At 40.0% G+C, this 15,012-nt stretch overlaps 1 protein-coding gene across 2 annotated transcripts in view; it reads left to right on the top strand.

Moving 5' to 3' along the window:
- PDE11A (phosphodiesterase 11A) overlaps positions 1–15,012 on the top strand; it is a 418,861-nt gene that overhangs the window by 281,021 nt on the left and 122,828 nt on the right. For both annotated transcript variants that reach the window (XM_004577021.3, XM_004577022.4), the window contains exon 10: positions 2,488–2,538. In XM_004577021.3, coding sequence (XP_004577078.2) covers positions 2,488–2,538 — 51 coding nt within the window. The remainder of the gene's footprint in view (positions 1–2,487; positions 2,539–15,012) is intronic.

Raw genomic sequence — 15,012 nt, 5'->3', positions numbered from 1 at the left:
CTTGTGCCCATATGGGATCCCAGCATGTGCAATGCGAAAACTAGCCACTAGGCCACCACACTGGGCCCTAAATTGACTATTAATACAATATATGTAAGTTAATTATTTTTATGCCAGGTATTCAACATGTATTATTGCATTAAGTGTTCATAAGAACTGTATGAAGTTCATACTGTACCCACAAAATATCCCCATTTTCCTGGTAGAAAAATCTCTTTATTCTTGACAATCAAACCTTAAAGAATATACTTATCTCTTTAGACAATATTTTTTGTCAGTCTCCTTCCAAAAAATAAAAAGTTGAGAAAACTATGGAAAAAGAAGTGAGGAAGTGGAATCAATGATAAAAATGTTTCCAAAAGGAAGAAAAGATGTTACTGAATTTGAAGAATTTTTTCAGAACTGTGTTAGTTATGATCTCATAAAATTATTGTAGCTCAATTCACAATAACTGAAATATGGAATCAACCCAGATGCCTTTCTACTGATGATCTGAAAGAGAAAATGTAATGTATATACACTATGAAATGCTCCTCAAGCATGAAGAAGAATGAAACCCTGTCTTTTGAAACAGTGGGTACAATTGGAAACCATTTAGTGAAGTGAAATAAGCCAGTCTTGAAAGCACAAATATAATGTTTTCTCTAATATGTGACAGTCAAGTTAGAACACATGAAAATGCAGGGGAATGAAATGGTCATTTTTCATATGTTTGTCATGTTTAGTCCTAGCTTCAGCCAATGTGTATTCCAGTGGCACTGGAATCTTCCTCCTGTTTTCTTGTTCAAAGATATGATTAAGCCTATACGTATAGAGTGGGTTAAAATTATGTCTTATCAAAAACCAATGAAGAGAGGGGAGTGAGAGAGAGGACTTGAGGGAGATTAAAGGCATGAGGAAAGTGGGGTCATCATCTTGTAAGTGTACCTATGGAATGTATAAAATCTGTTTTCTGAATCATTAATAAAAAATTTAACGACTTGTATTAGTTATCAGAAAATGATATTTCAAACAATTTATAACTTATCATCACTTTTGTTTTATATGTACCTATGAATTTTATTGTAGTTCAGTTAACTTTTAGGAAGTTGTTGCAGATGTGTTAATGCATTATTATTTTTTCTAGTCAACACTTACAGAAACAGGCCTCCCATTAGTGCTTCAGTGGAGCACCTGATTTTGTGGAATAGATTACCATGTGATGTGTCTGTATATTACCACTATTATGTCCTTTTGCAAGTGAGACCTGGGGAGAGTGCCCCAGTTCCCAAGGCTCTGCAGTGAAAGAGCCCTGCAGCCCAGCCCATGAGCCTGTGTCCTAACTCCCAGGGGCAACACTGGTACACGTCCGAGGTCACCATCTCCCAAAGCTCTTGACTTATTAGGATGGTACCTAACCAGCTTAGTATAACTAGGTATGGGAAATGCTGCATTTAGCAAGATAAAATATGTTACTTTACTATTCAGAGCTGAGCTGCCATTCTCAGGGAGGTGAGTGAAAGGCGATTTAGCTCATCCTGGACTTCTTTATTTGATATTTGTCTTCATTAAGAACACATCTGGTATTACCTATGTGTGTATATACCAACACTGACATAAACCAATGTATATTAATTTATCCCAGGGACAGATACCGTTCTCTTTCTCCTTTTCTGCTCTACTGAAAAAAATAGTCTTTCATGTACAATATGTCATAGACTACCATTAGAAATTGTTTCTCACATGTTAAAACCCATCATTATGTCCAAGTGATATCCTTGAGCCAAGTTTATCTCAGATCGTTAGAATTTCAGAAAATTCATCTACTCCGTGGAATACTACTTAGCTATTAAAAAAAACAAAATGCAGTTCTTTGTGGCCAAATGGGCCAAACTGGAAACCATAATGCTAAGGGAAATGAGCCAATCCCAAAAGGTTAAATACCACATGTTTGCCTTAATTTAAGATGATATGATGTTATGTATAACATGTTATGTGTGTTATATGTTGTGTATAAACTAAAATTGAAATGTCAGTGAGGTGGTCACAGAAGGTGGTTAAGAACTCGCATTTACTTTTAACATATTGGTTACTCATTACTATGTCAATTAATTCCATAATGATGTAAATTTTTGCTGATGGTATGTTGGAGCTTTTAATTGACTGGGATGATACTCTGCTGGCTCTGTCTTCAAACCAGAGAGGGTATACCTAAGAAGCCGTTGAACTTGACTGGACAATAAGATGCTGGACTCTATGTTTGGTATACACTTGCAATGGGGGAATCTCAACTGAACTTGAACTGTGGTTATGCAACAAGGTGGAGGAATCCACCTTGGTGGGAGGGTTTGGGGAGGGGTGGGGAGAATCCAAGTACCTATGAAACTGTGTCACATAATACAATGTAATTAATGAATTAAAAATAATAAATAAATAAATAAAAGAATTTCAGAAAATACCATCATCTTTAGGTTTTTACATCTTTTTTCCCCTTTTCTTCTCAATCAGGTGCTATCTTACCATGCAACATGTTCAAAAGCTGAAGTTGACAAGTTCAAGGTAAGGAAAGAAATAGTTGCCTTATTGGTGTACAAAATTAAGCTTGCCCTAGTATTCTTCCCTTTTGTCACTTCCTTCTGTGGAATTAGTCATCACCTTTGGCAAAAGTGTGTTTGGATGTTTCAGCTTTAAAGGGGAAGAGGCAGTAGCCATCTCCTCTCTCTTTCTTTTTTAAATTAATTTATTTCTCTTCAAAAGGCAGTTTTACAGAGAGAAGGAGAAACAGAAAGATCTTCCATCTGTTGGTTCATTCCCCAGTGGCCACAACAGCCAGAGCTGAGCTTATCCGAAACCAGGAGCCAGGAACTTCTTCTGGGTCTCCATGGGTGCAGGTTCTGAAGGCTTTGGGCTATCCTTCACTGCTTTCCCAGCCCACAGACAGGGAAGTGGAGCATCCAGGACATAAACCTGATATGTCAGCACTTGTAGATAAAGGGTTAGCCCATACAGCCACAGCTCCAGCCCCCATATTTCTGATCAAGTAAATGCTTATTTCTTCACATTAGTTAAGTAAGTAGAATTTCAGGGGGAAAAAGTGGTATGGAGTGGTAAAAATCATGACACTTGATTTTATTGTTGGTTTTGTCTTTAATTTGCCATTCAGTTAAACCTGTAGGGTCTGTGTCTTGAGGTAACATTGGTTAATATTTACCAAATGCTTACTGAATGCACTTATTATATGCACAGAATAAAGTTCTTTACCTTGCTTAATTCATTGACCCATTTCAATATTGTGAAATGCTGTTTTACAAAGAGTAAGCTATATCAGCCTGGCCCCAGAAACAGAGATTAGAATTCTTAAATGCCATACTTCAGGGGCATTCAGGGGATCCCCTCCCACTCCAGCATGCTGTAAGTCTGTGAATGAGTTTTCATATTCCTTTTTACTATGGTCAACATCATCCCCTTAATTACAGTACAGAATTCTGGTTCATCTCCCTGTTGTCCCATAAGAAAATTTTTAGCAATGGTCAAAACATAGGAAAGTTGGGGAAAACTTTCATGCCTGCCTGTTTAAGCTTTCAGGAGATTCAGAAAATTAGCAGGAAAACAAAGGTCAGAATTTTGTAGGTAGTATTAGTATGTATCACTTGGCGGTGGCTACTCTCACAAGCATCTTACTTGCATGTAAACGTATATATCTTCTCAGGGCAAAAAAGGCATGAGAACCTTTGAACTTAATAATTGAATGAGTCCATGAGCACTGATCACATGAGCAAAGAATGGCGACAAAAGAAAATCTCAAACAATGAGAGGGGCTAGGAAGATTCAGAAGGGCAAGAAACAGCACATCTACCGTGTGTATGTGATAAGCTGCTTGGGATCCATCTGGGAACATGATTTTCATTGCTAGAGAGAGACACAGAAGAAAAAGATCTGTCTTGTAACCCAGATCAAAACAAGCAACTTGGTGCTGGCAAGAGACAGCAGCTGATATCAGACAGAAACAAGCAACAAAAGTCACAGCAGTCAGACCAATGTCCTGTAGAGGCAAGCATGATACATACCAGCTGGAATGTACACTTTCAGCATATTTTGTTTATTGCTCCATCTCTGTGGCCTCTTTGGGTTCTTGGAACACAGTAGTATTCGGGGGCCAGTATTGTATTGCAGCAAGTCAACCCACTACTTTGAATGCCTGCATCCCATATGGGAGTGCCTAGGATCCAATACTGCTTCATTTCAAGTCCAGCTTCCTGCTGATGTGCCTGGGAGGCAGAGATCCACAATGCAGACCCAAAGAAAGTTCCTGGCTCTAAGCTTTAGTCTGGCCCAGCCCTGTTATTACAGGCATTCAGGAAGTGAACCAGCAGATTGAAATATTACCATCTGTCTCTCTGCCTTTCAAATACACAAACTGCAGAAAAGAAAAGAAGCAGCAAGGCAAGGAGAAAAATAACAAAGCTCAGAATGGCAAATGCAACTGAAAGAGCTACTTAATGTGGTCTGACCAGAGTTATCACAGGCTGAACTTTATATCTTTTTGTTTTCTAAAGGTTTTGACCTACAGTCAGGCTATTGTCTTAAAATACACTGTATTTTTTTTTTGCTATTGTTATCTCACTAACATCTAAAAATATGAAAATAGTTAAATGTGATAATAAATGGTTATTTCTTTTTAAAATTATCAAGATTATTAACTGATTTATTTTAGGTTTTATTCTAAAATATATTAGCTATAGCATCCTGTTACAATGTAATTGACATATAGTACATAATTTTAAGCAAGTGGCTTTTTCCTGATATATGAAGTAAATATGCATTATCATAATTGGCAGATGATGTCTATTATAGCCTCAACAATGATATTGAAATCCAGTGGGCTTAAAGTCATCCTGAACATAGACAGTGAAAGTGTTTTTTGAGATTTCAGGCTGCAGTATGTGCGATGGCAGTTTGCCAACATTGCAGATATCAAATCATGTTTACATTCAACTGTATTGTAATCCTCTGCTACTGTTTGCAGCACTTTTTAAAAGTAGAGATAGTAAACAAAGACTTTTTTGATATGTGAAGTTTTGAAACATGGATTAGTGTTATCTAGGAGATTGCACAGGTACAAGGATGCTAAGTCCCTGTGGATTGGGTTATACCCTGACCAAAGATCAAGGATTCAGAGTTTAAGCCAGAATCAAGGAAAAAGTTGGTTTCATCATTTAGCACAAAAGAACTGTAGATTTCAAATATTTATATCCATACAACAGACCACAGTGGAAATTCAAACGACAACACTTCTGTTGATCCAGAAACATCTGACAAACCAGTGAGATGTGGCTAATTACACAAAGGACTGAGGGGGCTTTTGAGTCAGAGTCTAGATGAATACAGGTTCAGTATAAAATTTGTCCCTTGAATTTGTCTTTTACCTCTGCCTTCCATGCATTTGTGTTCTCTGCTGAGAACATGAACGGATACGAAAGACACAGACTTACATAGGGTTTCAGTGTATTAAATGTTCCTGATAACACAAGGGTCCAGAGTGTCGACTGCACGCAATTGAAGAGAGAGCCCAGTGGGAGGAAGTACTGCTGTGGACCAGTATCACTGGGAGCCGCTCTCCTGCCAGTGTGACCAGCAGAGGTGAAAGAATCATTGCAGGATGAGTAGTTGTATTTTAAAGACAGTTGAGGCATACGAGTGTTCTCCCATAGATAAGGCAGAGATATAGGGTTCCTATAATATTGGAGAATGTGGTGTGCATAATTAATTGCTCTTACTTTGATACTATTGTCATAAGCAACATGGTCAAAGGAAGACATTTCATATAAGATAAACCTATAGTGAATTTTTAATAACCACTAATGCTGGGGAAACACGTTTGGTGTTAAGCTGGCACTTGGTAGTTGTGAGAATAGAATTAGAATATGAAAACCTTTCTAGAAGTTAAGTTTCTAGCCAGAGTGAGTAGGTAAAACAACATGTAATTGCTTATCCAAGAATATCACAATTTGGGTTTATTTTTCCTGATTTTGATAAATCATTTATATTATATTTCAGGAAAACCATCATTTTTGTTAAGTCATCATACACAAAAATATCATCAAACTTCATAGAACTAATGAATTAACAAATTTTAAAAGCCTGAGTCGAATTCAGTGCTAATAAATTTAATTGCCCATTGCATCAGATGAGAAAACTAGCATCTATATTTTTTATTCCCATTAACATTTACTGATCTTCCATCAACTTGAAATAAGAAAGTTGTATACAGAAATTTTGTACAGATTTTAGTGCTTGTTTATCTCTCTTCAGCTCTGTGCTAACTGGAGTAATGTATAAAGACCATATTGACAGATCTCTGAAGAAGGCTAGTTTAAAGGCTTTTAATAATGTGAATATGCCAGCTGTGATAGCATAAGAAAATGAGCTTACCACACCAATTACATGCTCTTGTAATTTTATGTACTTTCCTTAGATTCCAATGTAGTGGACAGACCCAAAAGTTATCACTCTGTATAGTCAGTTTTCCAATTAAAATCAACTGTGATGTACTGTGTTATTTTACCATCTTCCATAATCTCCCCTTCAATTCAGAATTATATGGGTTACAGTTGCAATCAGAGAGGGACTTGTTTATAGCGCTGTAACTGCCTCACTAATTAAAGGCCAATAACTCATGATTGGATGTTTGGGTTTGGACTGCCACTCTCATATTTCAAGTTTTCCATGTGAATGTCTGCACTGCAAGTTAATATCCTGGTAAAGTAAACAAAATGGAGTACCAAGAATAGTATCCCTGTAGCATTCACATACCAAAATCAGAATGGTTGTTTCAAAAAATGGAATCTTAGCAATCTTTGCAGACTAAGCAATGGGATGTGATTTACTTTGCTTCAAAATGAATTTAGATTTTAGACAACAACGTTGGTTCATTAAATTGTCTACCAATAACAGTGAGCAGCTTCAGCCCTTGGGACTGCCTTTCTAGTTATACCAGTAGACCTGTCTGCCTTGGTGGGTTAAGTGTTGTGTATGCCCTTTCATGATTGGTCCTCCAGAGGGCACTCCTGTTGTAAACTGGTACAAGACTATCACACCTGTAGCTGTTGCTCTGCCCAAATGCCTTACCCCAGTGTGGAAAAGCCAGCCTCGTGCAAGAGAAGAATGCACATATGTTGAGGGATAACTCCATAGCATTCGGCCAAATTAAGGCAACGTGAGGACTGCAGGAGACATGAGGTAGAACAAGGCATTGGGGGGGGGGGGGCTGCTGGTCAGAGGCCCAGATTCTCATGTTCCCACGCTGATCAGCAGAGGACACCCTCCAGTGCCTCTCCCTTGGGGCCAGTGCTCCATGGAGGGGGAAGTGGTGGGGGGGTCCAGGGCCTCTGGGTGCCAGACAGGAAAGGAGAGTTTTCTCTTCTTATTCTACAATCCCTGCCTTTTTGAAATGCTACTTTCAAAAATCTCAGCACATGCTTTCCCACTCATCTTGGCTGTTGTTTAGCAGCAGTAAAAATGCAGTTTGGGTATCACCTTACAGTTCTATTTTGCCCTTTGTGCCCACCTCTTGAATTTAGGGAGTTGTTTTGACTTGAAATGGTATTTATGCCAAGTTTAATAGGTGAGGGTTTTTGTTGTTGATGTCAGGGGATGTTATTGAACCTCCTCCAGGAAACTGGCCACAGAGGAAACAGCTGCATCAGCAGCTGAAAGGGTACCTGCCGCTCACAGGCAGCAGACAGGGCCAGGCGGCTTATGCAGCTCAAGACGGGTCCATAAATATGTGAAGCACTTGGTGTTCCCCTCTTGTGAATTGTGTCTTAATCAAATGCCACATCAGAAAAAGAATGGTGGTATTTTGTCACCTTCATGTATTGAAGAAGCTGGGGAGAGGAGACAGCTTGCAAGCCTAGTGGCCTTTCATAGTGCTGAGCAAGGCAGCTGCTGATTGAGGACACTCCCAGAATGCACCTGTCAAATCTATCCGGGAGGTGACTGGCCCTGCCCTCCCTTGGGGTCGACTTAAACAACCACTATATTTCACTTCTTTCTATTTGGAAACAAATTGAGGGATGCTGTCTCCAGAAGGTCATAGTGAATATCCACTTCCCCAGGAGGAAGAGTAAGCCTGCAGGGCTTTCTACCATCTCCGCCTCACTCTTGGGATGCCCAGGTTAGCACAGTTCCATTCGTGGCATTCCGTAAGTGCCACACTAGAGAGCAGTGAGGAGTCCTGAAGAACTCCATGGAGCCCAGTGTGTGTCCCTGTCAGAGTCCTGAGCCCTGAGCTGGGAGGGAACTGTAAAAAGCTGAAAGGGTCAGAATCTTCCAGAACTGTGGGCATCTGCAAATGCATCATTGTCCTTCATTGTGGCTTTCCTCTCATGGGAGCCATCTGTAATTATAGATGCTGAGCTGGAAGTTGAAGAACCAGGAGCTCCCTCATCCTAATGATAGGAGCTTGGTTCAGCCATCAGGATGACTGACCTTCTGTTCAGTGTGTGCAGAAGCTGCATTCCTTGACTGCTGCACTGCCCTCCTCCTCCTCCTGATGTGTATCTGGGCTTTAACTGGACAGCTATCCTCAGCCCCACATGCCATCCCCTCTGTTCTGCCTTCAGAATGTCCCACCTGCTTTGGGCAATTCTGACAGCTGCCAGTGTTCTGAACCGCACTCTCCATCCAGACAGTGCTGTCCTAGCTGTTCTCTCTGTCTCCTTCAGTGATCCTCTCCAAAACCCATCCTGTACTCATCGTCCGTTGGCACCAGGTTCCTGCTTCTAGGTTCTGACAATTCAGATCATTTAAATGAACATTAAAGTATTGTGAACTCTATGGGGCCCAGCGGCGTGGCCTAGCAGCTAAAGTCTTTGCCTTGAACGCCCCGGGATCCCATATGGGCGCTGGTTCTAGTCCTCGCAGCTCCACTTCCCATCCAGCTCCCTGCTTGTGGCCTGGGAAAGCAGTCGAGGACAGCCCAAAGCCTTGGGACCCTGCACCCATGTGGGAGACCTGGAAGAAGTTCCTGGCTCCTGGCTTCGGATCGGCATAGCATCGGCCGTTGCGGTCACTTGGGGAGTGAATCATCAGACGGAAGATCTTTCTCACTGTCTCTCCTCCTCTCTGTATATCTGACTTTGCGTTAAAAAAATAATAAATAAATAAATCTTTAAAAGTACTGTGAACTCTAAACTCCAGTTCACTTTTCCATCTTGTTTCTGATGTTTCCACTTACTTTTCTTGCCTTTCTTCCCATCTTTCTCCCTATCTGTAAACTTAAAGTCCTAGCACCCAATCTAGATTTACTCAGTACTCTCTCTCCTCAGTAGTTCTACCTGCCCTTCAAACAAAAGCATATTCATTTGACATTCGTTTCATCACACTTGCTACCATCTACCTTGTAATGTAAATCTTGGTGCACCTATCTAACTACACGATTAAACCAGGATCTTTGTTAAGGCTCATTTTTGCAACTTTCATATCACATAAAGCCCTGGCTGGATTCTGAGTGCTGGAAAAATTACTCCCTGATAACCAAATCCATTGATATATTTACCATTTTTACAGCAGAAAAATTATAATGTGTTGGCCAAATGTTGAAGCAGGAACCTGTAACAAAGCAAATAAGTGAAAGTTTTGTCTTAACTCTTAGTTGTTTAAATTATTGGTTTATATTGTTAGTTGCTAGTTTCCTGTACCACCTGAACTATATGAAATAGAAGGATTGTTTTCTTTGCTTAGGATGATTCCTGGCTCTTGACATGGTCTGTCTTCCATGCTATGGGAAAAAAACTCTTTGCCATTAATTCCCAGTTGACTGCTCAATTTCTTTATTGTTAAAGAAGATTATTCACTGTATAGTCTGCTAAATTTAGAAAGATTTTACTTTTTTGACCTTTCCAAATGCTTAATACTTTAAAAATTTTGTTTTTATAGTATTTTTGTATAGTTTTATATTCAGTCTTGTATTTTTGCACCAACACTTTAAAAGACGTATCTGTGTATTTATTTATTTGAAGGCAAGAAAACACACAGAGAGGGAGAGAGAGAGAGAGAGATAGAGAGAGAGAGAAATGGATCTTTCTTCTGCTGGTTTTCTCCCCGATGCCCACAAGAGCCAGGGCTGGGCCAGGAGAAATCCAGAAGTCAGAAGCCATCGGAGGATATTCATTGGATGTCAGGAATCCAGGTTCTTGGACCATCAGCTATGCCTTCCAGGCACATTACTAGTAAACTAGATTGGAACTGGAGGTGACACTAAGTTCCAGATACTGAAATATGGGATACAGGAGTTCCAAGTAGCAGTTTAACCCACTGTGCCAGCAATACTCACCCTTATCCTCTTTTTTAAATCATACATTGGCTGAGTATTTCTTCATGTTTCTTTTTTGTTGCAAATGGATCTATCCAGATTCTTAAAATGTTTGTGAATCATGATGCTGGCTTTATGAGAAGATTCTAGAAAAAATGCGACGATTACAGAAAATCTGACCCAAGACTTTCTATATTCTAGTAGCCAAAGCTGGCCATTTGTAAAGCTTCTAAGATCATGGTCACAGTAAGACAACAGTAAGCCAATGTGCAAGTACACAAAACAGCCACCAGGCCTCTTGGAGCTATTAAACTGTCTAGGCCTCTGGTTTTCTCATATGCAAAACTAAGCCTCCTCTAGCCAGAGAGTACTTTAATTTTATGATTTTATAAAATTATATTGAGCAACAAAGGGGAAAATAAAACACAAAGCAGCAAGTATCTTGGGGGTTTTATGATTTTTGAGTACTTAAAGATTTGAATCTAAGTTATATGTAGGAATTTAGGTATTTAGTACAAGATGTGACACAGCTTGACTTAATTATATACTATAAACAATTTCCAAAGCTCCTCAGAATACATTGTAGGTGAAGATTAGTGTAATGCCATAACCTTCATGAGGAAGACAAGTGTTGAAGTAAAATAAGTTTTAATTGAATTTGTATATAAGCTAAAAATATTTAGATAATAGTGGTGATGTTTTAAATAAGAAATAGCATTGTGTAAAAATATCTTTTCATCCATTAATTCATCTCTTATGAGGGAAGGATTGGTGTGAGACACCTATCAAAGAATCAGCAGACAAGTGAACCTGTCAGCTTTGATTTTATCCCCTCCAGTGTGTTGTCCTTGAAGACAGTATACCTCTTCAAGTGGCTGAATAGAAAAACTGAAGCAATGTCATGTCATTTTGTCCTTAAAATCATTTTCTTTTGATTTGACTGTTATTCTTGGAGCCTTAATGGCATTCTGAGAGTTTGAACACCAAATCAGCATGAACTCTGATAATGTCTGAGAAAGAGAATTTTTGGCTACACTGCACATAGGCATTTTTAAAAGACTATCCATGATGCTTTTTGGGTAATTAATCTGTTATTAATGCTGTTATTTTATCAGAAACCTCTTTTTGTATTGTGGGTATGCCATACACGTGCCTTCTTGCCCTGGGGGTTTCAACTGCTTAGAAACCTAAGAAAATTGGAAACAGACAACATTATAGAGACATTGCATCATTCTTAACAAGAGGGTATATAATCCATTATTCTGACATCTCACTAGCTCCCTCATAGTCTGATTGGCTATCTAAGTCTATAGAAATCTCCCAACATCTGGAAAGCTCAGAGGAAGATCAGTTCCACTTTGTTATCCTGTGCTCTCCACGCCTGCCAAGTACCCTGTAAGAAAGATAACGAGGATATAAGATGCTGAACATCAGTGTAATGATAAAGCACTTGTCTGGAGATAAAGTCTTATGTTTAAGGCATGAGAACTTATGAACTGGAGATTGTTGAGGGCAAGATAGGAGGGGAAGAATGTAAGGTTGGGTTTACATTTGGGTAGTATTTCCTCAGTGATAGTTGAAATCAGGAACATCATGGATGATAGCTTATCTGAAATATGAAGAAAAAGCACAGGGCTCTCAAGATAAACTTTTTAAAATTCTAAACAGCTATTCTGATTAAACTGATGATGTTAGCTCAATTGTGTGTGTATATTCACTTGCATCAACTTAAAGGAATAGTCATGTGATTTTTTCAACTCTGGCTTCAAAAAAGATCTTGCCACAGTTACTTGTCTGCAAAGAGATAAGCAAATGTAAAGCTGGGGGAAAACAGTTTGAGATGCAACACTTTGACCACTGGGTGCCATCCTTGCTCCATGTAAAGATTTACTGAGCCACATTTTTAGGGAAATGGTTAAAAACAGAGTGTGTGTAATTTAAAGTAATTTCGAGATATTATGTTTGTGCATATGCATGACCTGGAATGTGTTAGTGGCACAGGTAGTTTATGCATTTGATCAGGAGCAAGGCCGGAGGGACTGGGGAATTCTTTTAGTTCAGCCTGATGAGCAAAGCCTGGATAAGGTCCTGGAGGCCTGGAGTGAGGCAGTCTGCAGGTAGCAAAGGAGGGGCTGGGAACTGTGGATGAGGTAATAAAGCTGGTATCCAGAGGTCAGCAGGTCCAAGGTTTGAGTAATTATTTTCATGGTTGTATTATCACAGCATGTTTGCAGCAGCAGGACTTTAACCAGCTGGCTGCGTGGCTTATTCTCCCTTTCAGATGTATTCATTTCATGACCAGAGCTGGTGAAGTTGTTAAGCACTCCTTTTCTTCCCCTTCCCAGGAATGCTACATGTAATGCTGGGTGGTAACTCTTTGGAGTGCTTTTTTTCTTCCCTAGAAGCAATTCCTGGTGTTTACAAAAACACCACTTCAACCCAGGCACCAAAACATCCCTAGTCAATGCCACACTATCTGCAAGGTTTGGGTCTCTTTCGGTTGGATGCTCTTATCCATAAAGCCAAGGAACTAAATTCAGCAGAACAGTTACAGAGAATATTCTAAGATGGTAGTGTAATCCAGGCCAGTGTTTCCATGGAGAACCTGAAACATTAGGTTGGAACTAAAAGGAATTAGGCTGTGAACAAGTAAGAATTTTAATTAAAAAAAAATGAAATTCTGTAACAGTCCCACTGTAACCAAAAACTCCAGCATCCTTCCTGCAATCCCACCTGGTCGAGGAGAATCCATGCTGAACAAAGGTTTTATTTCAGACCTACAGGTGGGGGCAACAACAGCTGGCCTCTTTGTTGCCCCAGAAACAGCAGTGCTCCCCAGTGCTGCTTTCAGCTCACTGTAATCAGATCTACACGCCAATGAAAGAAGGCATGAAAAGGCCTGGTGAGAACTTACAAGCAGGCTTTTCTCAACCTATGCAAGGATAAGGGGCTTAAATACTGTTCTGGTGTTAAGCACCTACAGGTGGAAGAACTTTAAAATACATTTCCCCAGCTTACTGTAGGATAACATGATACCGATCGTTATATATTTTCCAATATTGCTGTTCACCAAGAGTAATGCCATTATTGCTGCCGCATTCTTGCTAATTCAGAGTGTTCTCATGGCTCCTGTTTCATTGCCTGTTCAGAGCCAGCGCCTGAAAGAGGCGCTGGTGGCTGTACCCCTCTCAAGTATCAGGCAGCTAAGACACAAGGCAGCTGCCGATTTGCAGGCTGCAGTTCCTGCTGCTGATGCATGTTCATCGACTGTGTCTGGAGTGTGTGCTAAGTCCAATCAATGGCAGTCACTTTAAAAACAACAGAACATTTAACAAATAATTTACCACCTGTCAGGCCCTTTTGGGGTGCCTTGCCTTAAAGAAACTCATTCAGTCTTCACTGAAACCCTGATTTTATAGATGAGACAATGGAGATGTCAAGAGAAATGTATGGCTAATTGTAGCATATCCAGATGTGAATGGGTATACCAAATTTGCAATATTCCCTTTTGAAATAACATGAAATTCTTTATTTTACACCCTTCTGGCCTGCGTGTGGCCTTGTCTTTGTGATCTGATTATAAGACCTTGGGTAGTCCTGGAGTCAAGCTGTCAGCCATCTCTACTGAGAATTTTTGTTTGCTTTAAATGTTTCATAGTTTGTATTTCAAGCCCCACTGCATAAGCAGGCAAGCTTCCTCAGCTGTCAACATTCAGGAAATATCAATGTCAAGAGATAGGTTTGTGGAATCTAACCACCATTCTCCCTTCCCAAGGGAAAATCCCAGACAATTCATGTGATGGATGGTCCTGTTCCCCTTGCTACTAGATTCCTTTTCCTACCCCAGATTGCAGTCTGTTTCTGATTTTGCCAGAGATTGCAAGCTTGATCAGCAAGCTTCATGATGACTTCTTCAGGAACAGGTGGCTCTCCTCACCACTGAGCTTAAGTTTGTCAAACAACTCAGTGGAGATCCTGGGTCTGACTTTTGAGAAAGAACATTTTGTGTTCTTCCCTTTACCACTCACAGGAAAGATGGAAAATTAATAAAAGAAGGAGAAAAAGATGTACAACTCACTTGGACTATGTTACTCTGATATGAAAAATCACAGGAACTGCCCTCCCTTGAAAGCAATGGAGAAATTCATGTTTCTGCCTGAGATATCTTCCAAACCATCAATGATTTCTCTAAAAGCAGCTTTACTCTGGGTTTCTAGGGAGTTGTGTATGCGCACAAAGGCTGACTAGTTTGATAACCTCCTGAAAAAAAACACAAGAGCCCCCAGAATTCTGGTGTTTGGGGTGTCTGTGTTATGCTGTGATCAAGCAGCTGAGCTCTCTCACTCCATGGTAAATTTGTTCATGAGAAGGCAGTTTTGTAGGGTGCAAACCCGAGATGAGAAATATTCCTTTGTGCAGTGTACACAGTAGCCCAATGTCTTTCCAGGAGAGGTTATAAATGAGTGTGTTTATGAACTATAGAAAGGTTGTCCCTTTCCGTGGAGTGTGTTCCTGAGAGCTAATTGCTGGCCTCTAAACAACCTAGCCACCCAGCCACCTGGGAGCCATTGTGATTGCAGTAAGTACCCACGTAGCCCCTTGAGCCCAAAGGGCAGACTCACCTATTAGAGTACTGAGCCCTCAGAGCTTTCATTGTAAATGTAAACAGGTATCTTCCACTAGAACCTGGATGCCCCACTCTTCAGCACACAATCTTA

The sequence above is a fragment of the Ochotona princeps genome, chromosome 5 (genome assembly GCF_030435755.1).
Source record: "Ochotona princeps isolate mOchPri1 chromosome 5, mOchPri1.hap1, whole genome shotgun sequence".
NCBI lineage: Eukaryota > Metazoa > Chordata > Mammalia > Lagomorpha > Ochotonidae > Ochotona > Ochotona princeps.
This window is presented reverse-complemented; position numbering and strand designations above follow the sequence as displayed.